We start from the raw sequence: 24,250 nt of genomic DNA, 5'->3' as shown, positions 1-24,250 counted from the left end.
CCAGTCACATGTACCTTTTGCTAAGGGCTGAACACTTCTAAAAGAGTCAGGCTGGGCCATGCTGGCTCCGGGTCTGCCTTTCTACCTCTACAACTTACCATTTCCCTCCCCAGGCCCTGATTTCCTCTCCCGTTTTCCCACATGCACACCCACACACTTGCCTGGTGCCATTCCTAGGGAGTGGCCTATGGCCCCTTGCTTCTTCCCATATCAGGCTGGCTGATTGTGCTCTACCAGGCTGTCCCAAGAGAATGGGTGGCGTGGCTGGCATGCCACCCAATCTTCAGAAGCAACTGGACTAAGTTGCTGATCTCACTGCACCACTGCCCTGCCTCATGGCATGATGCAGTACGTACCCTGTATTGGCAATGGGGCCAGCAACTCATTACCATTACTTCCTTGATTAGCCCAGTAGAGGACAGTGCTAGCCCCTAGAGCAGGGGTCTCAAACACGCGGCCCGCGAGGTTATTTTCTGCGGCCCGCGAGCTCCTCACAGCCCCCCCTCCCCCTCGCCCTCCCCCAGCGTTTACCTAGAACAGCTCTGGCCGGTGCACACCGGGGGCAGGGCAGGCTCCCTGCCTGCCTGCCCTGCCCCTGCGCCGCTCCAGAAAGCGGAAAGAATCTAGGGGAGAAGAGGCGCAGGGGTGTGTGTTGATGTTGCATCAGGCACCGCCCCCAGCAGCTCCCATTGGCCGCGGTTCCCCGTTCCCAGCCAATGGGAGATGCTGGGGGCGGTGCCTGAAGCAACAGCAACACACACCCCTGCGCCCCTCCTTCCCCAGGTTCCGTCGGCTTCCCGGAGCAGCGCGGGGGCAGGGCAGGCAGGCAGGGAGACTGCCCTGCCCCCGATGCGCGCCGGGCCAGAGCCCGCCCCCGAACCCTTCCTGCAGTCGAACCCCCTGCCCTGAGCCCCTTGCCGCACCCTGCACCCCGACCTCCTGCCACACCCCTCCTACACCCCAACCCACTGCCCTAAGCCCCCTGCCGCACCCCGACCCCCTGCCGTACCCTTCACCCTGACCCCCCTGCTGCACCCCGCACCCCTCCTGCACCCCAACCCCCTTCCCTGAGCTGCCTGCTGCACCCGACCCCCTGCCCATAACCCCCTGCCGCACCCCACACCCCTCCTGCACCCCAACCCACTGCCCTGAGTCCCCTGCAGCACTCCTCCTGCACCCCGACCCCCTGCCCTGAGCCCCTGCCGCACCCCACACCTCTCCTACACCCCCTGGCGGCAGGGAGGGGGTGGAGTTGGGGTGAGGATTTTGGGGATGGGGTTGGAATGGGGGCAGGGAAGGGGTGGGAAGAGGTGGGGCAGGGGCGGGGCCTCATGGAACGGGTGGAGTGGGGGCGGGGCCGAGGGCGGCGTGGGGGAGGTGTCAGTAATGCGGTCCTCGGGCCAATGTACTAGTCCTCATGTGGCCCTCGTGGTCATTTGAGTTTGAGACCCCTGCCCTAGAGATACATAGAGGGGAGGAGAGTGACAGGGTCTCACCCACAGAAGATGGCATCAGGGAAGAGGTAGGTATCCGCAGCTTGTTGACAAACGGAACTGGGTGGGGTTTGAAGGGAGCAACTGATGACAGGAGTTTCTCTAGTCATGACCCTGTCTCCTTGACCCAATCTGTAACAGAATGTGCGGTCATCGCTCGCATTTATCTCACTAGTTTGTGTACAGCCACTCCTGCTAGAGTGGCTTCCTTAGGGTGAATATCAGTCTTGCATTTGGAAATCAAAGTAGTTCTTCCAGAAACCTGTGTCCTTCTGGTATATTTGCATAAAACACAGAACATTCCATCGGGTCAGAAATAGAATGTACTGCCAGCTACACTGCTATTAATATTACTGACTTTTCTACACAGAGTGGACTGGAAATTTGACACTGTCCCCAAACACACAGGTGTGGGGGGGGGGGGGGAGGGGGGAGGAATCAAAAAACTTTTGGAACTGATGATATCTGCTCCCCTAGAAAGTAAAACCCGAAAAAGGGAAGTGGCGCTATTTGCTACTGCAAATTGATTGAAAAGGAGGGGACCTCCCTAGCAGACAAGCACAGATGATGCCAAGGTACTCAGCTTACAGTAGCACCTCACTACTTTGCACTAAAGGATGTCAGACTCATTGTGATGTACTGAACTTTTTAAGGATCTGGTCACTCACTAATTTGAAAAAGCAACATTTACACTTTGTTCCTATATCTGAGCAGTTCGGTTTTGTTTAAATGATGCCATTACTGCATGCTATGCTGCAGCATTTTTTCTTTTTTTTAAATCATGACGTCTTGGTACTATGAAACTCCACTACAGCATCTGCTATTGAACCTTTGCTGAGTAGTGGGTAGTGACCATGTGTTGCACTTCCTGGAGGCACAGCAAAGACAACATAGTTCTGGGGCAGTGGGGACAAAAGGGCCTTTAAGTCACCTTTGCATCCTTCCTGGGTTGTATGGTGCCAGCGCAGCCCTCAGCCAAGAGCTGCTTGGTCTGATACCAGTCCCTTCTTCTGGGGGTTGACTATAAACTGCTCCAGAGCAGCCGAAAATCCACATAGTGATGTATGTCATGGGAATTCCCCACCTCCCCTTTGTGCTCCTGACACGCCCCTTTGAGCTCCACTCTCCACCCACAGCATCATGTCAGTGTTTGCAAGGAGATTTACATAGGGCCACTTACTGTGTCTCCAGCAAGTCTCTCCCGGGTGGCAGCCGTGTTTTATGGCACGTATACACTGGCACAAAGGCAGGCAGGGGCCATAGCAAGAACCAGAATCCCACAGGTTAACAAAGTGTGGAATAGCAAGGGTCTATTTTTGTAAATATAAAACATAGGTTATACCTAAAGCAAACGTGGGTTGTGAGATACAAATCCCATTAAAATGCCCCACTAAAGTAAAAACACTTTAAAGATTGGCCTTGTCTGCACTGAACCACTGACCCGTTACTGAGTGCAGGTGTCAACGATCACTTTACCTGCAGTGGTACTGAGCACAGTTAAGCTGCAAGTGTAGATAAGGGCAAACAACAGTCAACAATGTCTCAGGTAATGGTGAGCTGAAATAGAGCTGAATACAGATTGTCCTCTGTACTCGCAGCTTAATTGTCCTCAGTATTGGGTCAGCTGAGCAAGGCACTGGGTAACAGTATTGCTGACCCCAAGGGTTTAAAAAAAATCAGGAGTCGGGCCCAAAAATATCATGAGATAAAAAAAAATTAATACAGGATTATGTTTATTTGCCCTCTTGTTTTTGAGTCTTTAAAGATCACAAATTTCAGGCTTTTCTCTTCAACCATGAGGGCTCAAAACTTCTTTATTTAGTTATTTAGTTATTTATTTTTAAAATGAAGGTGACAATCTCACGGGGGGAGGGATAGCTCAGTGGTTTGAGCATTGGCCTGCTAAACCCAGGGTTGTGAGCTCAATCCTTGAGGGGGACCACCTAGGGATCTGGGGCAAAATCAGTACTTGGTCCTGCTAGTGAAGGCAGGGGGCTGGACTCAATGACCTTTCAGGGTCCCTTCCAGTTCTATGAGATAGGTATATCTCCATATATAATAAATATAATGTAATCACCTGGCTCAAGGAGCTGGGGCTTTAATACAGACAGCAACTAGCATGAGACTTGTGATAAAAATCAAGAGTTGGCAACACTGGAAAGGAGGATTCCTTCTCTGAAAAGTATTTCTCTAAGGCTGGCTGGGGAAGGGTTGTACTAACCGTTACATTCTCTTTCACCATTTTAGTATTGTCTGGATAGCTCTTATCTCTAGTTTGCAGTTTTAAATTGCTTGCACCTTCCCTACACTACAAAATTAAACCATTCACTAACTCAGTTTCAAAAATCATTTCAATCTGGCCTACTGTGCTGCACATACTAGTAACCAACAGGTGGCAGACAATTTTGTGATCACAGTCAATGCTAACAATGCTTAACAATCAGATCCATCATGCACAAACTATTTGCTGACATCCTGTCAGGCCTATTTGCTTATGGTTCAGTCCTGCAAAGATGCTCAGCAGTCTCAACTCCCATTGCCTTCAATGCATGTAGAAGGCACCCAGCACTTCACAGGATCAGGTCTGTATATTATTAGCTTTCAATTTGACACTGGAGCCTAAGTAAACGTACTAGTGTGTAAATTCTGCAAATGAATCCCTCCAGTTCCCATGCATCTCTCGGGATATGTCAGTGAATGCTTAACTATGAAGCATGTGCAAGCTAGAAAGCAGGCATGAGCCAACAAGCATTAATTTTACATTATAATCATTCAAACACCACTAGTTATGATCTCCTAATCAATTTACGTTTTAAGTGTGCTGCTATCTCTTGATCCATTGGAAAATATGAAGCTTGATATTTTGATTGAATATGCAGCCAGTTGCAAAGGAGTTGAGCTATTCACAGAATGTGCCTTCTGTCCATCAGCCCTGCCAGTCATTTGCCAAGAAGAGTACCACCAGGGCCGGCTCCAGGCACCAGCTTAACAAGCAGGTGCTTGGGGCGGCCAAGGGAGAGGGGCGGCACCTGCGGCAACTCGGGGGCGGCAGGTCCCTCGCTCCCTCTAGGAGCGAAGGACCTGCCTCTGAACTGCCGCCGCCGCCGCCGATCGCGGCTTTTTTTTTTTTTTTTGCTTGGGGCGGCAGAAATGCTGGAGCCGCCCCTGAGTACCACATACACACTGTGATTATCAAAGGAAGGAACCAGAGCCAATGAAAACAAAGGAATCCTCAAAAGGCCATAATCTATAATGTGGGTTAACTCTAGTTGTAGGGAAGCTCTGAGTGGACAAATTTGAAGCCGGAATGGCCCCTTGAGATATTTATTGGCTGAGTGATTAAAAAGTCCACATTACCCTTTGCCAACCTTTATAGACACAGGCCCCAATTCTTGATTGCCTTACAGCCTCTTTACCCCATTCCAGTCATGCAATGACCCTATAAATTAGGCAGAAGCGACTCCCAGGGACTACTCCTGAGCAAGGGGGTTCACAAGAGACAGCACAGAGCTAATGGAATGGCTCTATACCACTCCTCTTCTTAGCCCCCAATGTAGGGGGCATGCTGGGGGAAGGATGGGCATGATAAAATGCTCTGTACTCTGGCTGTCTTTGGCTAGCAGAGGGCTTATAGCGGGCCTTGCAGTCAGAGCATAAGCTAAAGCAGCTTTGAGGCTGCTGTAATTTATGCCAGGGGCTTGGCCAAAAATATGGGAGTTCATGCAGGGTGCTTAAAACCACCTCTGTTTCCTCCACCCCACTCCTGTGCCAAATGGAGAAGCAGGGTCTATGTTCCTAAACTCTCTGGTGCTCACTACTTCAGTGTGCTGGCTGGAAGTCAGGGTGTGGGGCAGTTAAAGTCTCTGAACAGTCATCATGACTCACACTGTAGTCTGTGGCAGATACAGTTTCCTTTGCCTGCCTTACAACATCATCTCGTCCCAAACAAATTTCAACACAAGATGCAGGAGATATAAAGGATTCAACAGAGCTGCAGCCAGGAGTGAACAACAGTGTATGCCGGGGCTTGCAAACTTCCCTTGGAATACAGGCACCAGCAGAGTGAAATTTACCAACCTTGACTCATTTTCACTGCCAGTGCTTGAAGCAATTTGAGGAGCAATGAAACTGCAAAACCACTTCCTCCATGTGTTCAATAAGCTCCTCTGGAACATCCAGCTCCTGCAGGGCCCCCCCCCCACACACACACACACACCACCACCCCACACAGCTGCTGTCATCCCCCATCAAATTCCTCCACAAAAATCAGTGAGACTTGGCTGACTGAGCTCAGTAAAGAAGTCCAAAACATGCTAGAGGCAGCTGCAGCAGAGAACTGAGGCTGGTATATTTTTGAGCAGCTTGGAAAGAGAGGGAAACTATCCAGGGGAAAAATGGGGGAGAGTGCAGAAAAAGAAGGAAGAAGTGGAAAGAACCCACTATCCTATCTGGGGATTGAGGATGCGGGGGAGAGAGAGGCTGAGGCCGTGGGTGGTTCCTGCCGCACAGTAGATGAGGGGAATTGGGAAAAAGCAGAGAGAGGAGCTATCACAGCAACTGGGCAGGGAGGGATGGAGAAGAGACTCTCTTGCAACATTAAGGGGAGAGGAGGAAGAGAAGAGACAAAAAGAGTCTCTCCCTTACAGTAGTGGAAAGGGGAGAAGATGGCCCACACCTCCTGATAGGAAATCAGCCCATCTTTTGTAGGAGTCATGGGAAGAGAGGAGAGGACAGGACAGGAGTCCCCTCCTCACAGTTGTGACTGAGGCAGGGAGCAGAAGAAATAATGAGCGAAGCTCCTCCCAGTCCTCCCTCACAGCCAGGGCAAGTCCTAGACCAAATGGTACCCCAGGCAAGGAGTGTCTTCAGTGCCTCAGCCATTTATTAAACTTTTGAATACCTTATTTTTATTGCATGCGTAGCCCATTTCACAACTTTGCTGCAAGATTTGCATGCATGATTTATCCCTGTCATATTAGATGATAAATTTCCACACTTGGATCTGTAAATCTGTGCCATATATGAATGCCAATATTTATGCCATATATAAGCAAATAAATTGGTTTCTTCCTACGCTTAAAGAAACTTTTTAATTTTAAGAATAACTGAAATATACTAACATCAAGAAATTGAACGGTGCACCAACACTGGGTGGACCAGTATTAAACCGTGTTACGGTAGATGACAACCTTAGAATGTTAACCCTAGTCCTTTAGTTCAAAAGGTCGCTTTTCTTGCCTTTGCCCTCACAAACTGAAGCACAGCATCAGAGAGATCCAAAGACTGGCCAACATCATTTTCAAGCAATAAAATGCAAGCAATGTGAGTCTCTTGTCGGCCATAGTCAATTGAAGATATGTTTTAATGAGCCTGAGCTTCGAAAAGCTCACCACTCGTGACTGTGACCGGCAGCGTGAGCAGAATCCTCAAAGCTCTCCACATATTAGGAAAAGTGTCCTTCAGTTCTGCATCCTGAATGAATTGGAGAACTTGGAGTGGAGAGTGCTTCCCGTGTAGCAAAAAGTGATGGATGTTGTCCAATTCTTCATAGAGGTCTTTATCATTGATGTCTGAACATTCCCCATGTGTCAGAGTCTGGTGAAGGTCCACACAATTGTTCAAGAGTGTTTTCCTATCTGCTGACAGTTTACTAAGGTCATACAACCTCCCCTCCCCCAGGTCTTTTTGCGGTGCTTCATTTGTCCAAACCTTCCTTCGATGGATACTCGAGCGGTGTCAACTAGCACCAAGCTTCCCATCATCTTATCTTTGCCCTCGTAACAAACTATCCTTTCTTCCAATGAATATGAGTTTCCTTGAAGACAGGGTCAACTGCGAAGTTTTCCGCCATTTCTTTAGCAGCAGTGATGGCATCTTCAAATCTGTTGTCTCTGTAGACCACAATGAAATCAAGGCAGCTTCTCATCAAAGTAGTAGCAGTTGTGATGTCCATTGACTGAGTTTGTAATGCCTTGATTACAATGTTTACTTGGAACAGGATATCGTGCCAAATCGCAATTGAGACCAGATATTTGAAGTCAATGATCTGGTTTGCTAGGCTTTGTGCCTCATGTTGGATTCTGGCCTCACCTTTACTAGACTACGCCAGTTCCATCAGGGCATCGTAAACCTCAGTTACTTGGTACCTCACTGGCCTTATGCTGTCAATGCAGCTCTCCCAGCGAGTGTCACTTAGTGGCTTCATGGTCAGATTTGTAACATTGTCCATGAGGATCTTCCACCTGATGATTGATGCTGAAAACGGGAGGTATATAGTCTTTGCAGTACTCCAAAGAGAGATACTGAATCTAAAGAAGATGACACTACATCTGGCACAACCAGGTTGAGGGAATGGCAGCCATAAGGCACAAAGAAAGCTCTTGGATTCAGCATAGGGATCCTTGCCTGCACACCACTGTTTCTTCCTTTCATGTCAGTGCTGTTGTCATAGCCTTGGCCACAGCACTCCTGAAGCTTTATTTTATTCTCATTCAAAACATTCATAAACAGTTCTGTTAGGCCTTTTCCAGTAGAGTCATCCACAGACCAGAAACTGATGAAGTGTTCCTTTACTTGGATACAGCCATTCTCGTCGTCAACAAATCTTACTGTAAATGGCATCTTTTCACTGTGACTAATGTCAGGAGTGCAGTCCCTTATTATGGTGTAGTACTTCACTTCGCCAAGCCGCATCAGTATGTTATCAAGCACCTTCCCTGCCATAAGGTCAATCAATTCATTTTGAATTGTTTTGCTGCAGGAGTGGTCCATAGCTTCTTTACAAATTACTTGACATAGGTACTCATGCATGACATCATTGTATTTCCCAAGGAGCTCTACCAAACTGAGGAAATTACCATTATGTTCAGTGAACAACTTATCCAACGAGCCCTAGAATGCCAAATTATTCTTTGGAAGGAAGAGGGTAATTGAGATCAGATGCTTGAGCATGTTCCTCCAATGCTGGGTTTCTACATTAATGATGCACTGGTTTTCTGCATCTATGCATTTATTCAGCTTGAGCCTGGACTCGACTCCATCCATTTGGAGTAGGCCGTAAAATGGCCGGGTGACTTTTCATGTTGTTTCAGAGCATCAGCTAAATTATGCCAGTAATTATGCACAGAAAGTGCAAGCAACGATTTGTCATTCTTGTCAAATATTTTGCAACAAAACCAGAACACTTTGTCAGTTGATTTCAAGTAAACTAACCAATGTTGATTCACTTTCTCACCATTCTCGAGCACTCTTTCGCAGTGCGACTTTGAGAAGTGTCACTTCTGCTCATTTACTGGAAACATCATATCCTTGGTTTTGCCTGGCCCATTCAAAATTGTACGATCAATATCAGCAGAGTTTAGGATTGCTGGCCATAAAGCAGAATCTGATGTATCAATTTGTGGTGCGCAATTTTTCTCATTGCTGTTTCTGTCATCATGCGAGGCTGATTCTTCTTTATCATTACTCTCCTTTTCATATGGAGTCATTTTCATGTGAGACACATTCTTCTTTATCATCACTTTCCTTTACGCCACCAGGCAAACTGTACGATTCTCCATCACTTTCCTCACATTTCCATTCCTTACCTTAGTAATAGGACTTCCATCGTTTATGCTTCGCTCCACATTTTCTTCGGCACTGGGATGATTGCTACTGGCTAAAGCCCGGTATATGTTGTTTTGTTTCAGATATTTTCCCATCGAATTTTCCCCTTGCTGCAAACTAGATTGCAACTGAGCTCTTCACTTCCTGTATTGAGCTCCTGAAGGCTTCTTCGGGGCATCTTTTATTTTCTACAGGGGAAAATAGACAGTATTAGGGAGAGCAAACGTCTATTTTCGCAGTCTTAGAAAATCATCAAACACTACGTGTCAAGCTTGGCAAAAGAAGTAACAGTATTTCTTTTATATTGTTGTGTAGATAGGAGTTTGATAGATATCTCTGGCATCTCACTAAATATGTCCTTCATTAGTAACTATTTACACTCTTCAAGTCTTAAAACATAAGTACACTTTCACAATTACCCAACAAAACAAGGTTCACAATGTTGCAGCTGGGCTCTCACTTCACTTCATTCTTATACTCACTGACTGGAGATGCCCCGCCCCTTATATATCCATGAGGGCCTGGCTAACAACTTTCTAGGAAGTTCAAGGAAAATGTAGTTCTCAGAAAGTCTGCAAGGTTCCACAAGATTCTACAAAGGTCCAGAACATTCTAGGTGGTTAGTGAAAAATGAATCCACATATGGAATACCTGAAACATTTTACTTCAAAGATTGTATTTTCCCTTTTGTTGCAAACAACAGCCCAACACCCCCGGCAGTCACCTGGGTCTCCTTCCCTTAAATCTGGCCCTGCGTCACAGCAGATAGGGAGGAGACAGAGGGAGGACAATGTATGGGCAAAGCTCCCCCTCATTCCCAGCAGTTGGGGCAGAGTTCTAAAGGCACCTACGGGCCTAAGGCTGAGCCAAAAGAATTAAAGATCCAGGGATATTTCACTGGCAGCCAGTAGGGAGTGCTCTCGGCTTCTCCCCAGGGTGCTGTGCATCTTTTGCCTCTGCTGCCGAGTAGAAGGCTTAGTCCTCAGGCTAGTAGGTGTCTGCTAATTAAGCACCAAGAACAGCAAATTCAGACCTGAACCTGAGCATGCCATGACCATGTTAGAGCTGAATATGATCATAAGCCATCTGATTTAAGTGTAAAGAAACTTACCCATATACTGTAGGCCCTTTAGAATGATACTCCAATTCCAAAGATATAGCATCCACATTTTGCACCTGCCATTATTAGTAGCAGTATTACAGTAGTGTACAATTGAGATCCGGGCCTCAGTTGTGTGAGGCGCTGAACTAACAGTAGTCGGAGGCAGTCTCTTCCCTGAGAAGCTTACAGCCTCATTAGACAAGACAGATCAAGTGTGGAAAAATTATCCCCATTTTACAGCTGGGGAACGGAGGCAGAAAAATCACTTCACTTGTCCCAGGTCACACAGGCAGTCTGTGCCAGAGTCTGAATTTGAGCTGAGATCTCCTGACTCCCAGTCAGTGCTTAACAACCAGACAAGCCTTCCTCTAACATTCCCTCACAAAAATCCTCCACTGATAACACCCAGGAAGGAATGGTCATGCAGCTCCTCATGGTGCTCCAGAATCCAGCACTAAGCAATCAAAGTAACAAATGAAAAAAGGCAACCAAAATGAATGAACAAAGGAAAGTTGTGAAACAAGCAACACCATATGGATGGCAACACACTGGAAAGATGTCTTTGCGTAATCACAGAGTGCTATAACCACAGAGATGACGCCTCATTCATGCGGTTTTAAAATAATATAGTTATTCTGTTTTCATGGATGGTGGCTATCATAGGCAGGGGGAGGCTGTCTCTCCCCAAACAGCCTAGTGTGGCCCCACCCACGCTCCACCCCCAGGCCAGGCCCCCTCCTGCAGTTCCCAGCGCTCTGCCCTGGCTGGCCTAGGCTCACTGGGGCTGGGCAGGCCTGCCTCCCACAGGGACTCGGGGTGGCTGGTGCTGGGGCCGCGCTGCCCGCCGGGTGCTCAGACTGTACCGCCCAGCGCACGAGGGCTGGGGGCGCTGGGGCTTTTGGAGCCATATAACTCTTTAGCATATTTGGCTATATCACAGTGATCATACTGTTAACCCAGTTGTTCAGTGAGTTCACTTCCTCAATAATCTCCTATTTAACCAAACACTCACAGTCCTCTGCTATTTTATTTCTCAGGGTTAATACGATTTTACATGGTAGCTGCATTTTGGTGGCTCCCTGTGGTGAACATTGCTGGGATGTGTTACAGCAATGGTTTTCGGGTCTGCAGACTATGTCTAAGATTTCCAAAGGGGTTCACACCTCCATTCAAATTTTTTTTAGGGACCTGCAAATGAAAAAAGGTTGAAAACCACTGTGTTATAGTGTACAGGCTTATACCATTCCCACCTACTAAATGCCTCATTGGTTTTCTTCTGCAAGCTCTTCTGTATACAAGTTACCTACCTCTTTAAATAACTACTAGTGAAACCAAGGTTTTCAAAAATGGGTGCCTGAAGTTAGGCTCCTAAGTCCATAGTGAGGCACCTAAATAAGTGGCTTTCAAATGCAATTGCAGAATTGCCAACCCCATGTGTTCAAAGATCATGAGCCAGGCCCCCCAAAAGCACGAGATTATCTTAAACTCATGAGATTTTAAAAAATGATAAACTGGAGGCTCTTTTTCTTTGCTTTCTGATTTGAACCTTTTAGATTACACTCAGATCCCATATTCAAGCTTTTCTCTGCAACCATGAGGCCTAGACATTTTTTATGAAAGCTGAGATTCTCACATAATCACTCAGCTGCAGGAGCTGTGGCTTTAAGAACACCACCAAATATTGTGATGCTTGTGAGAAAATCACAAGCTGTGGCAACGCTGCAATTGTTCAATCACACCAGACTCATTTAGGAGTGGATTTAGGAACTTAACTTTAGGCACCCATTTTTTTAAACCCTTGTCTGAAGACTACTGTATAACCCAACCATGGGACCAAGGCTCTATCACAGGGGTGGGCACACTTTTTGGCCCGAGGGCCACATTGGGGTTGCAAAACTGTATGGAGGGCCGGGTAGGGAAGGCTGTGCCTCCCCAAACAGCCTGGCCCCCGCCCCCTATCCGCCCCCTCCCACTTCCCGCCCCCCTCATAACCCCCACCCATCCAACCCCCCCTGCTCCTTGTCCCCTAACTGCCCCCTCCCAGGACCCCCCACCCCTAACCGCCCCCGGGACCCCACCCCCTATCCAACCCCCTGCTCCCAGTACCCTGACTGCTCTGACCCCTATCCACACCCCTGCCGCTTGACAGGCCCCCCGGGACCCCACGCCTATCCAACCCCCCCGTTCCCCATCCCCTGACCCCATCCACACCCTGCCCCCTGACAGGCCCCCGCGGGACTTCCACGCCTATCCAAACCCACCCTCGTCGTCTCCTGACCGCCCCCCAGAACCTCCACCCCATCCAACCACCCCCTGCTCCCTGTCCCCTGACTGGCCAACCAGCACTCCCTGCTCCTTATCCAACCCCCCGGCCCCCTTACCACGCCGCTCAGAGCAGCATGTCTGGCAGTCTCGCCACCCGGCTGGAGCCAAACACGCTGCCGCGCTGCTCGGCAGGAGCGCACAACCCCGCCGCCCAGAGCGCTGCCCGCGTGGTGGCGTGGCTGCGGGGGAGAGGGAACAGTAGGGGAGGGGCCAGGGACTAGCCTCCTCGGCTGGGAGCTCAAGGGCCGGGCAGGACGGTCCCACGGGCTGCCGTAGTTTGCCCACCTCTGCTCTATCAGGTCCATACCATTATTACTACCTCAGTAACATTTCCCCTTGCAATATGCAGGCCTGAAAAGTTATACTTTGCCACAGTGTTGTTTCTCTCAGCATAAGAAGCGTAGCTTTTGATTTTAGCACAGAATGGTTACTAATCTTTTTGCATGGACTTGCTGCAATAGTTCTGTAGTCAGATCCTGCCTCTATTTTGAATTTGCTTTTTGTTCATTTCCACTGTCACAAATCAATCTATTGTAGAACTTTGCTGTTTAAATTGATGTATCAAGGGACAACAGAGAACTCTTTCCCCATTTCCTCCCCTGTTGTATTCTTATGAATATATTTTGTTTTTGTATTGCTTTGTTATTAGTGCTGGACAAGACATGCTTCTGTCAAATGCCTGCTTGTACTGCATGCATGTCCACCACCCCTTGTACTAGACACTTTTTTCCATTTTGCTCTGACTGCCACAAACAAATCTTGACTCTGTTGCTTGTTGTTTACCTTTGGTGCTTATCTTCATGCCTTGACCTTATTTTTGTTGTGTACAGAGAAGCACCATAGAGGTGCATGCTATTTTGCATGGAGACAGACAGATGACAGCTACTTTTCACAAGCTCTGAAAACATCCAGCAGACGACTCAGCTGTCACATTATTCTCCCACATAATCGCAGTCTAAGGCTGCCTTTTAGGGTCCTGACCCACTCTTGTGACTGGGTACTGCACACGTCATGCCGATGAAATTGGCTTGTCTGGATTTGTTGTTCCTAGATAAGCCAACTTCATGGCCCCAGTGTGTATCCAGATTTCTTGTCCTCATTCCCTGCGGCTGTAGAGGACTCGAGAAGTGGAAACAAGTAACATTGCTTGCTGTGCAGAGAGGAGAGGAGAAGGTGAATCAGAGGGGGAGCTCTGAGAATGTCTAAACTTCCTAAGGGAAATCCTCTAGGCACAGAGAGGGACTAGGCTGGCTGATGCCTTGAGAGGACCAATGGCAAGGATGCTGAGTGCAGTGTTGAACCAGACTTCCACAGAAAGCACCTGGCATTTCTAGCTTTCTCTTCAGCTCATCACACTGGTACTGGATGGCTTCAGAGGTGAAATAGCGTCTCTGCATTACCTGTGCCTTGAGGAAGCCCTCTCAGGCTCGTTAGGAGGGTAGGTTACCTGTCCTCTGAACCATTCCTTTTCCCAGAGCCTCCTTTCCCTGAATTGTATCATGATGTACAGCCCCAGTTTGGGTCTGTGCTGTACTGCGGCCTCCACACATTGCTGTCCCCCAAGGCCAAAACCCTGCTATGTATGTTCCTAACACATTTCACCTCCTCCCCCTGGCCTCTCCTAGCCCGTATCTGAATCCTAACACTCCCTCCTTCATCAAATGGTTTCCTAAGGAAAATGGAAAATTAGCTATCTGAAAACTTCCACCACATTTTTTCCCTACCATTTTCTAACAGCTCCCAAGACTGAAATACTTACTGCAAGCACGGATATGTCTAACATGGAATGTGCACAGAGGTGGTGGGGACACATGGTGGCAGTGGACAGGGGCAGAGTTATTATTACTAATTATTTATATACAACTAGCGCCCACAGGATCAAAACTCCATTGTGCTAGGCATCATGAAAACACAGAGCGAGAGACTGCCCCTGCCCCAAAGAGCTTACAATATAGTTTCAGACACAAAGCAACAAGTGAATAAAACAAACAATGCAAGGCAATATCTATATACAGTGAGTTGGAATGTTTATATATATATATAAAAAAAAATAAGAAAACACCGAGTGGTGTGTGTGTGTTTCAAATTATTTTGATACTTGCCTTTTTTATTTAAAGATTTTTCTCCCTTTTACAATACGTATCTAAACATCTTAATTTTATATTAACAAAACAGAGTTGAGTAGATTTGATTTGATTATATTGATGGAAGATGTAACAGTAGCTATTGGAGTCAGGGACACCCTGCCGCCTTGTGGCAGCCCTGAACAATGGCAACATCCAACATGCTATACAGCTGCCTGTAACCGAGACTCAGCTCTTGTGTCCTGGGTCATCTTGTAAAGTTCATGTTATTATCCCAGCACTTTTGAGACTTAGAATTATCACCGCACTGCCAGGAATCAGCTCTGAGCAGAACCCTCAGGAGGCCTGGGCAGAACACTTCCTTCTTTGACCTGGACCAGGTCCCATACGCTGGGGTGGCAGGTTTATATAATTTTTGGTGGGGCCCAGAACGGGTCCAAGTCCCGCCCCACCACATCTGCCTTGTAAGCCGATACATATTTTTAAAATAATGTAAAAATGTGAGGGCTCTGGTGTGGGGCTGGTGATGAGGGGTTTGGGGGTGGAAGGGGCTCAGGCAGAGGGTTGGTGTGTGGAGGTGAGGGCTGGAGGGGTGGGGCTGGGGATGAGGGGTTCACGGTGCAGGAGGGGAATCAGGGCTGGGGGAGAGGGTTAGGGTGCAGGAGGATGAGGGCTGGGGATGAGGGGCTTGGGATGTGGGAGGGGGTCAGGGCTAGGGCAGAGGGTTAGGATGTGGGAGGATGAGGGCTCAGGCTGGGGATGAGGAGTTTGGGATGTGGGATGGACTCAGGGCTGGGGCAGAGAGTTCAGGTGCGAGGGTGAGGTCTGCGAGGTTGGGCCAGGGATTCAGGATTCAGGGTGCAGGGGGGGCTCAGGGCTGAGGTAGAGGGTTGGGGTGCAGGGGGGTGAGAGCTCTGGCTGGGGGTGCAGGCTCCGGGATGGGGCAAGGCTGGGGATGAGGAGTTTGGGGTGCAGGCAGGTTGCCCTGGGGCTGGGGACAGAGAGGAGGATGCTCCCTAGCCCTCTCCCCGCCGGCAGCAGTGAGCTCAGGGGGAGGGGCCCCTCTTTCCCTCTCAGCAGCACACTTACCCCGCACCACTGTCACTGCATGTGCTCCTAGGGCCCCTCTCAGGTCCAGGAAGCCCTCCCCTGTGGTGTGTGCTGGGGGGGGGGCTGCCATCATGTGTGTGCCTCCTCCCCTGCTGCTGCCCCCACTGGGGATGAGGGGTGGGGCTGCCCCTTGCCCAGCATGGGCGGGAGCGGTGACTGCGGGCAGCGGGGGCGGGGGGACCTGTGCTGGTGGAGGGTCCTGCCGGAAAAGGGAAGGGTCCGAGGCGGAAGGGCAGGGGCAGGGGCAGGGTCAGCCTGCCTGGCACCTGTGGGTGGGGGACACTAGGACCCTGCGGCAGCAGTTGATGCCGGGAGCCGGCAGCACGGAGCTGCAGGAGGCAGCTACCCGCTTCAGGCAAGGATGCTCCAGGGCCCGGGGGAGGCGCGTGGGGGCAGCAGGCGGCGCCGGGGGAGAGACCCAGCCCCGAACATTAGTGGAGCTGGGCCCCTGGGCCCTGAATATTGCTGGAGCCCAGGCACCACAGGCCCATATAACTCGCCGCCCCTGCCCATACGCTTTTTGGTGGCCAGCCTGCTAATCTCTCCTCCCATGATACATTCCAATCAAGACAAAACTTTCCAGAACTGGGCTGCTGCCCTTCTTCCTGTGAAATGATTAAGCTGCAATTCCCTAACCCTTGAGAAGCCTCCTCTCCTGACCTGATCCAGCTCTGGAAACATCCTGGCTGAGGCTGACCCAATCCAATTTAGACACAACCACAAAGGCATGGTTACAGACTCTCCTTTCCTAATCTGATCCAATTCTGAGGCACCCTCAGTAACTAAGTAGCAGATGGTTCCACCTGTCCTCCAAATCCAGTTCAAAATATACCCTCCGGTGTCTGCGTCCTCTGCTTGACGCAGTCAGGTTCCCATTCACTCTCTAGTGACCAGGTCACCAAACACTTCTTCCTGGCTGAATCCATCTGGAATACATCATCAGGGAGCTAGGTTATAGCCACCTCCTCTGGCTCAATCCAGCTCCATCATGCCCTCTGAGGATCAGGTTGCAGATGTCTCCTCGCCGGTTCCATCCATATCCCATACACTTTCCACTGATGACCTCTACACACCTTCTTACCCGGGCCTCTTCCATCTCCAAAACACCCTCTAAGAACCAAGTCACAGAAACCTGCTTTCTGTCCTGATCCAGTTCTAAACCTTGTCCAGCTCCAGAGCCAACACCTTCCTCCCCTAACCCTAGGCAGCTCTGATGCACTCTCCAGAGCGGGGGTCACAGACTCTGCCTTTCTCTGTGCCTATTCAGCTCTAATACATCCTCCAGTGTTATGGTCACACACCCTCCTTCCATGTCCTGGCTGAGCTCAGAACCATCCTTCAGCACTGGTGTTACAGGTGCTGCTGCCACAATCTGATCCAGCTCCAGTCTCCCCTCTAGTAATTCCCCTATAGTTGTATTTGCATACAAATATTTAAAACTTAACAGATGAATGAGGTGGGGAAGGAGAAGTATTTTTACTGACAGACTAATTCAGGATGTTTTCAAAGGGGTCGCAAGGTGATTACATGGGGGTCACAAGCTGTCAACTCTGTGGGGCTGACAGCTGCCAAGCCCTCATTAAATTAAATTAAATTAGCCCGCCCGCCCCCCCATTTTTAATGTATAAGGCGGGGGGGGGGTCACACTCAGAGGCTTGCTGTCTGAAAGGGGTCACCAATACAAAAAGTTTGAAAACCACTGGACTAATTCAACTACACGAGCAGGAGAGCCAGAAACTCCTGTGAGCTGAAAAGACCAGTTCAGACAGGTTATCACAGACCTGCACCCATACAACTCAATCCGTAAAACAAGTTAAGAGCCCTACATCCACAGAGCAGAACACTGTTACCTAGCAACTTTGGCATGATGAGTGTCAGATACAGCACAACTAGGTCACTACCCCTCCTCACATGATCCAGCTTCAATGCACCCCTGCTGGATTAAACAACATCCTCCTCATCCTGAATACACGGACCAGAATCCCATTTCTCAGGTCCTGCTCAGACCCCACTCCCCATCCCCAACACAGAAACTGAGGGACAAACTGACTTGGACACACATTTGTGCCCCAACTGCATATTCTGGGCCCACCCCACCCCCCACCGTAATTACAGCATCATTTGAGGCTGCAGCATAAGCCTTCATGAAATTTAGGGAATGGTAATGGACAATGATTTGGACAACGAACAGATAGGAGTTTGCAATGCAATATTCCAGCAAAAATGGCCTGTGTAATTCTGATAGCAGATGGCTCTTTAACCTAGCAGGAAAAGGCATAACAAGATCCAATGGCTGGAAACTGAAGCTAAACAAATTCAGACAAGAAATAATAAGGCACACATTTGTAACAGCGAGGGTAATTAACAATTTTGGAACAATTTATCTGTGGATGTGGTAGATTTTCCATCACTTTAAGTCTTTAAATCAAGACTGGGTGTATTTCTAACAGAAAGTTCAAACAGAAGTTTTGAGCTTGGTATCTAAATTATTAGGTGAGGTTCTTTAGCCTGTGGTATACAGGAGGTCACACTTGATGATTGTATTGGTCCATTCTGGCCTCAGAAGCTATTAATTTGGGGCTGCATAAGCAGAGGCTTCACATCCTGGAGCAGGGAGTCAATGCTCCCTCGCTACATGGCTCAGACATGGACACAACTACATCTGTATCACTGAATTCATTTCTGGGTACCTCATTAGCAGAAAAGAAAATAGGGAGTTCAGAGAAGAGCTACAACAATGAAAACAGCTAGGGAGGCTGGAGGGATTGACTTCTGGGAAGAGACTATTAAATTATCTAAACATGTTTAATTTAGCTGAACAGTCACTAGGTGGTGGGCATGATAACATGGAATTGGGAGAATAACTCAAAACAATGTATTTGCTTCATTTTGTTTGTTTTTGCTAGTTGGAAATTGTCTGTCAACAGGCCACAGTTTTTTTTCTGATTTGTTCACCATACAAAGTTGGAGCCATTTTGATTAGATACGTAAGTCACAAGGTAAATTTTGGTTCCCTGATGGGATGTCTGGTGTGAATACTCACAAGTCTAAATTCAAAAATCACTTTCCATAAATATTTTACAATCTTTCTTAAACTGTGCCTTGCTAGGATAACCATGCAAAGTGAACACAAAAGGGGCATGAACGCAAATGGAGAACGTTCATTTTAATTTTTTTCAGATTAACATTTGTAGAAAACTTTTTGCCACGTGCACCCACCCCTAGATAGTAGTCTAGAACTCTTTGAAAAGAGTGAACCCCAAAGAAGGAGCAGAATTATTAGGGCAGTGCAAGAGACTATGACTCAGAATAGTGGGATGAAATTAGGAAAGGCCTGAATATCAGGAATAACTTTCTGTCAGTGAGATTGATTAGGCTGTGAAATAGCTTCCCAAAGAAAGTTCAGAAGCCCCATTGCTTGGGGCAGTTAACACATGACTGGACAGCTGTGTGAACTACTAACATGAACTATAGGGGACAATCCCACATTAGCAGAGTGACGGACTGGATCTGAGCTAGCAGGGCTTGTCCATCCATAGGGATGAGGAGTATTTTTCTCCTGAAATGCAGTTTCAACTTAATGGTCTGGGTCACATGTGTCTCTTCCCTGAAACCTTACTCAATTCCGATACACTGAATGGAGTATGGATCACACATATACTTTTCCCCTGAACCAGTCCAGCTCACATTCACCCTCCAGGAATGGGATCAGAGCTCCTCCCCTTGTCCACTCCATCTCCAATAGATTATCCAATTAACAAGTCACCAGCTCCGTCTCTTCTGATGCTCTCCAGCTCCAAAACATGGCTAAGGACCACATCACAGAAACCTCTTCTCTGACCCAATCCAGCTCTGCAAAATCCTAAGGAACTGGCATACAGCCGCCTCCTCCCCTGACTGTATACACCTCCATTATAACCCCTGGAACAGTCACAAATGCCTCCTCCTCACAACCAGTCCATCTCAACAAATCTCTCCTTCCCACTCCCAATCCAGTCTTCTCTATGGGGCCTACAGAGGCCTCCTTCCCAGATCTGACCTAGCTCCCACACAACCTCTGGGTCTGTGACAGGAGCACAACAGGAAGTGTGAGTGTTATGGGGAGGAGGGGACAGTGCAGAGAGAAATACGGGTGTTAAGGCTTTTAGGTAGGTTGTTGTGACCCCCCCCAGTCTTTGCTCGTCACATCAAGGTTGCTGGGGGAGGCACTGGAGGCAGGGATTTCCAGACTGTAAGGAGAGCAAGAGGAGAAGCGTAGTATTCAGGTACCCTGAACCTCACTCTCCTGACTTCCAGCAAACTCCTTCATGCCATAAAAGTCATAAGACTCAGCAAATAAACTGACGAAGAAAACGAAGTGTCCAGAGTTCAGACAGTCCAGAGCCCCCAGTCACGGTCCTCAATGGCCGCCTCTGGCCGAGAGTTAGCAGACACCAGACTCGGAGGGCAGAGTGGGGGCTCTATTAAACTCTTTGCTGTGAACTGAAACCAGGACTAGACCTAGACCTCAGGCCCTCGCTATTGTCAGGAGGATGGAGGGGGGAGGGGGATGGGAAGAAAGGAGATTTACTCCTTGGGCATTAAACTCAGGGTTTCTGCTTCCTGTACTTAGGGGCACTCTAACCACTGCAGGTTGAATAGAACCCCTGGTTACTTTGCCCACAGGGCTCCACCCACTGGGATTTGAACCAGGCCCCTTTGTTACTGTCCCTAAGGACGCAGATCTGCTGATGACTGAACCCAGAACTCCCAGGGTGCCCTCTCCTGAGGGGTCTGTTTCAGGTGAAAACTGAATCCAGACTCTGCGGATACTGTCCTCAGGGAAATATCCACTTTAAGAATTAAACTCAGCCCCCTGATGACTATGCTTGAGGGAGGGAAATATACCTAAGAACCAGGCCCTTGTTTATTATCCCACGGGAGGGAATACTCCCTGGAGATTTCACTCTGTATCCTAAAATGGTGGGCCGATCTCCTCCCTCTCTCCTGGCTGCTTTGGTGAAGTTGCCTGTCAGATACCATTACATTCTTGATTAAATCTTCTGACACGGCTCAGCTGGAATTCCTATACAAGGCCTCATGTCTCTCCCTCCCCAATTCCCCCAGGAATGTGGCAATAAAGCAAAGTTTTCCCTCGCATAGTACTGCTAAGAGAGACAGAATCCAGTTCTCTTACCTGCTGGGTGTCACATCCTTGATTTTTGGGCCAGTGCTTTGCTTTGAGCCCAGTTCCGGTAGCTGCTCCTGCTGTCGCTTCTGCAATTGGAATCAGGTTTAAGTTTTTCTGTCTTCCCTGAGGCTGAAGGTATTTCATTTGTGTCTAACTTTTCAGGTGAGTAGGGCACACCTACTCTAGCTGGGAGAGACAGGAAGCAAGGAGAGCTACAGGCTGATTGGTCTTCTCTGCAGTGCAGAGTCTAGTAAGGAAATACAGAACTCACAATCACAGACCAAGTTAAGAGAGGAGAGAGAGAAAGCTGAGCACAAAGAAAAGTGAAAGAATAATACAGGGAGACAAGAGGGGATGAAAGGAGAGACAGGAAGGAAGGTTACAACCTTAGATTATTTACCCATTAAGAAGTCACCACACTTTTAAAAACTAAAAAGTCTGAGTCTGGGATTTTTCTGGTGGCAAAGCTAGTGCTTGGGCCAGTATCGTCTAGAAATGTAAAGTTGAATCACAACTGGTTTGCTTTTTTATTTCACCTTAAAAACCTAAGCGGATCCAATATTGCCAGCCTCAACCATTCAACAATCAGGCCCTAAGAAATAATGGCTTAAAAATCATGGGGTTTTTTTATTTTTAAATAAGAAGTGTGTGGGGGGGGGAGGGGGTTAATTTGTGCTTTCTGGCTTCTGAGCCTTAAGGGCCCACTTGAGTCATGTCTTCAAGCATTTCTCTACAAACATGAGGGCTAGAGACTTTATTTTTAAACAAAAGCAGATAGTCTCATGCCAAGTCTCAAGCTCCAACAGCTGGACCTCAAGAGAAAACACCAAATCTTGTGTGAGTTGGCAACACTGCAAATGACAGAAATAAAAGGAACAAGCAGCAGGGCTCCACTTCTGCAGCAGGAGACTGTGGGGAACCTAAGGACTACCACTGGGATTTTCAATGAGGTCTAAGGGCATTAGGCACACTAAGCCCATAGAAATTCAGTGGGGTTTGGAACTCTAACTGCCTTCAGATCCTTTGAAACTCCCAGCCCACAACAAGCACACACACACAGATGCATGCATAACATGAGTCAGTTAAATATCCTGAGGAATCATCTCATGAACCCTTCCCTGTATCCCTGTGCATAGGGGTAGGATGAGGGTGGACAGGAATCAGCTACATGTGGAGGAAATGCAGAGGCTATCCCTCTCTGCTAGGCAGGTTACAGCTAGAGCTGGGTGAAATATTTTGACCAAAACTTTTTTCGGTGAAATATGCAGATTCAGCCCCACTGAAACTTTAAATAAGTTAGTGTTGATTTTGACAAATTGTTTCAGCAAAAAACAAAACCTAAACAAATGGCAAAAATACAATCAAAATGGTTTTACTTCTTCAGATTGAAATGTTTTTATTTTTCAATTCAAAACGCCCTTTCGTTTCAGTTTCCTTTTTTTACAGGTAAAGTGTGTTCAAAAATCAGATGCATGTTTTGTTTGACACAAACAAAATTTTTTCAACTTTCTGATTCACCAAAAATTTCTACCCAACTCAATTTTTTTTCCAGAATTGCCAGTGAACCAAAAAAAAATCTGTTATCCACCCCGTTCTAGCTATGGCCCTCAAGAGATTCTGTAGGAAGTTCCTTCATTTGAGACAGAAAAGGAGTGGAGTGTGAGAATACAATGAAAAAAAAAAGGGGGGTGTGTGGAAACCCAAGCAATAGAGGAGATAATGAGATGGCACAGGGTGAGGAGGTAACAGGGGAAAATGAGATAATATGGATCCCAACTGCCCTTTGTTCCAGCCCCGTGGATAATGTCCCTCTCACAATTGACGTCCTGGGATCAAAAGAGAAAAAAGAGGGGCTACTGGTACATATCATTACATCCATCCTGCTGGTGCTTCTTTCATTGAGATCACCCTGATTCTATCCAAGTGAAAGATGGCAGCCTTCAGTACACGCTTAACTGGTGACAACGAGGATCTGATTTCAAAAGAAGTTTGCCTGAGCGAGGGTCTCAGGAGCTGGCGCTTTGTGATTATATTTCCATCTGGAAGATAGGCAGCCACAAGCAGGATATAAAGCATCGTAAAAAGGCAAGTTAACATTTTGGCCCATCGTTCTAGTGGAATCAGCTTATGTTTTTAACATAAAGTCCAGAGGCTTCTTTCCCATGCCACAGGTGTGCCACTTACAGCCACGTTTTCAGGAGGGTTCAGCACAGTCCTATTCCAAAGCTCATTGAAGCCAATCCAAGTCTTGCCACTGATTTCCATAGGCTTTGGACCAGGCCCAAATTTTGTGTGTGTCAGTTGTTGGGCTCCCAAACTTGAAGTATTGTGCGTCTGATTTGCACAAGGTACTGAGTGCCCACAGCTGCCATTGACTTACTGCTGTGAAAGGAGGCAGTGTGGCCTAGTGGATATAGCACTTGACTGGGTCTCTGGGTGCTATTCCTGGTTTGGCCCCTGGGTGACTTTGGACAAATCACTTCCCTTTGCCTCAGTTTCTCCAGCTGTAAAATGGGGATAATGATACTGGCTTCCTTTGTATAGTGCTTTGAGAACTACTGATGAAAAGTGCTATATAAGCGCTATTGTTAAATGACTAATATCCAAACTGCAAAATCATGACACAGTTGTCATGGAAAATATCACTGATGTGGAAGAATTAAGTGCCACTTCTATCAATGCGTGTGTGTGTGTGTGTGCGCGCGCGTGTGTAGAAAACTGAGGATTTAGTTGCACCATAGAGAAGTGACACTGAACTTTACCAGACTGTAGAGTTTATAATAATCTGACATCAGGGAATGTCAGGAGTCACCTGACAAATAAAAGCAAAAAAAAAAAAAGCAGCAGCATAAGAGGGTGAAGCAAAAACGAAACTATAAACAAAGAGCAATTACAGATTATTGGGACTCAAATCACTTTTTGTGTAGAGATTGAGCTTTTTTTTTAATTTTTAATTTTGCCCATTATGCGTAAAGATATACTATCCATTAGAAGCCACAAGGCTAAATTAATCTCTGGTGAAATTGACCTAGTTTCTTTTATGATGTCTCAGAGTTCGAGCAACTACTTTTGTGACACTTGAAATATCTGGGTTTTTCCATCTCATTTCCAAACAATTAGGTTTTTTTTCATACAATAAATGTTTATTCAACACATATTGCTAAAGCAAGTACAATTTGCTTTGTGTTTGCAATCAGTCCAGTACAACGAGCACTCAGTGTGACGAACAGTGTTTGGAGTGATGAGAAAAGTCAAATGAGTGCAAATGCTATCCGTGCTCCCCTTTTGCTCAGAGTGAATGTTAGCACTTGTTCAACGTTTCATGAAAAAAAATCATCCACTCTAATAAGAAAGATACAGA

General features: G+C 47.5%; 1 protein-coding gene across 1 annotated transcript in view; it reads right to left on the bottom strand.

The window, feature by feature from the left end:
• Positions 1-21,033, bottom strand: part of LOC135895491 (rho guanine nucleotide exchange factor 5-like) — a 46,309-nt gene extending 25,276 nt beyond the window's left edge. The window contains exon 1 of the mRNA XM_065423601.1: positions 20,896-21,033. Within this exon, the coding sequence (XP_065279673.1) occupies positions 20,896-21,033 (138 nt within the window). The remainder of the gene's footprint in view (positions 1-20,895) is intronic.
• Positions 21,034-24,250: the final 3,217 nt, after the last annotated feature.

Source organism: Emys orbicularis, chromosome 1, assembly GCF_028017835.1.
Source record: "Emys orbicularis isolate rEmyOrb1 chromosome 1, rEmyOrb1.hap1, whole genome shotgun sequence".
NCBI classification, from domain to species: Eukaryota; Metazoa; Chordata; order Testudines; family Emydidae; genus Emys; species Emys orbicularis.
Note: the sequence above shows the minus strand (reverse complement) of the source record. Positions and strands in the feature narration are given on the sequence as shown.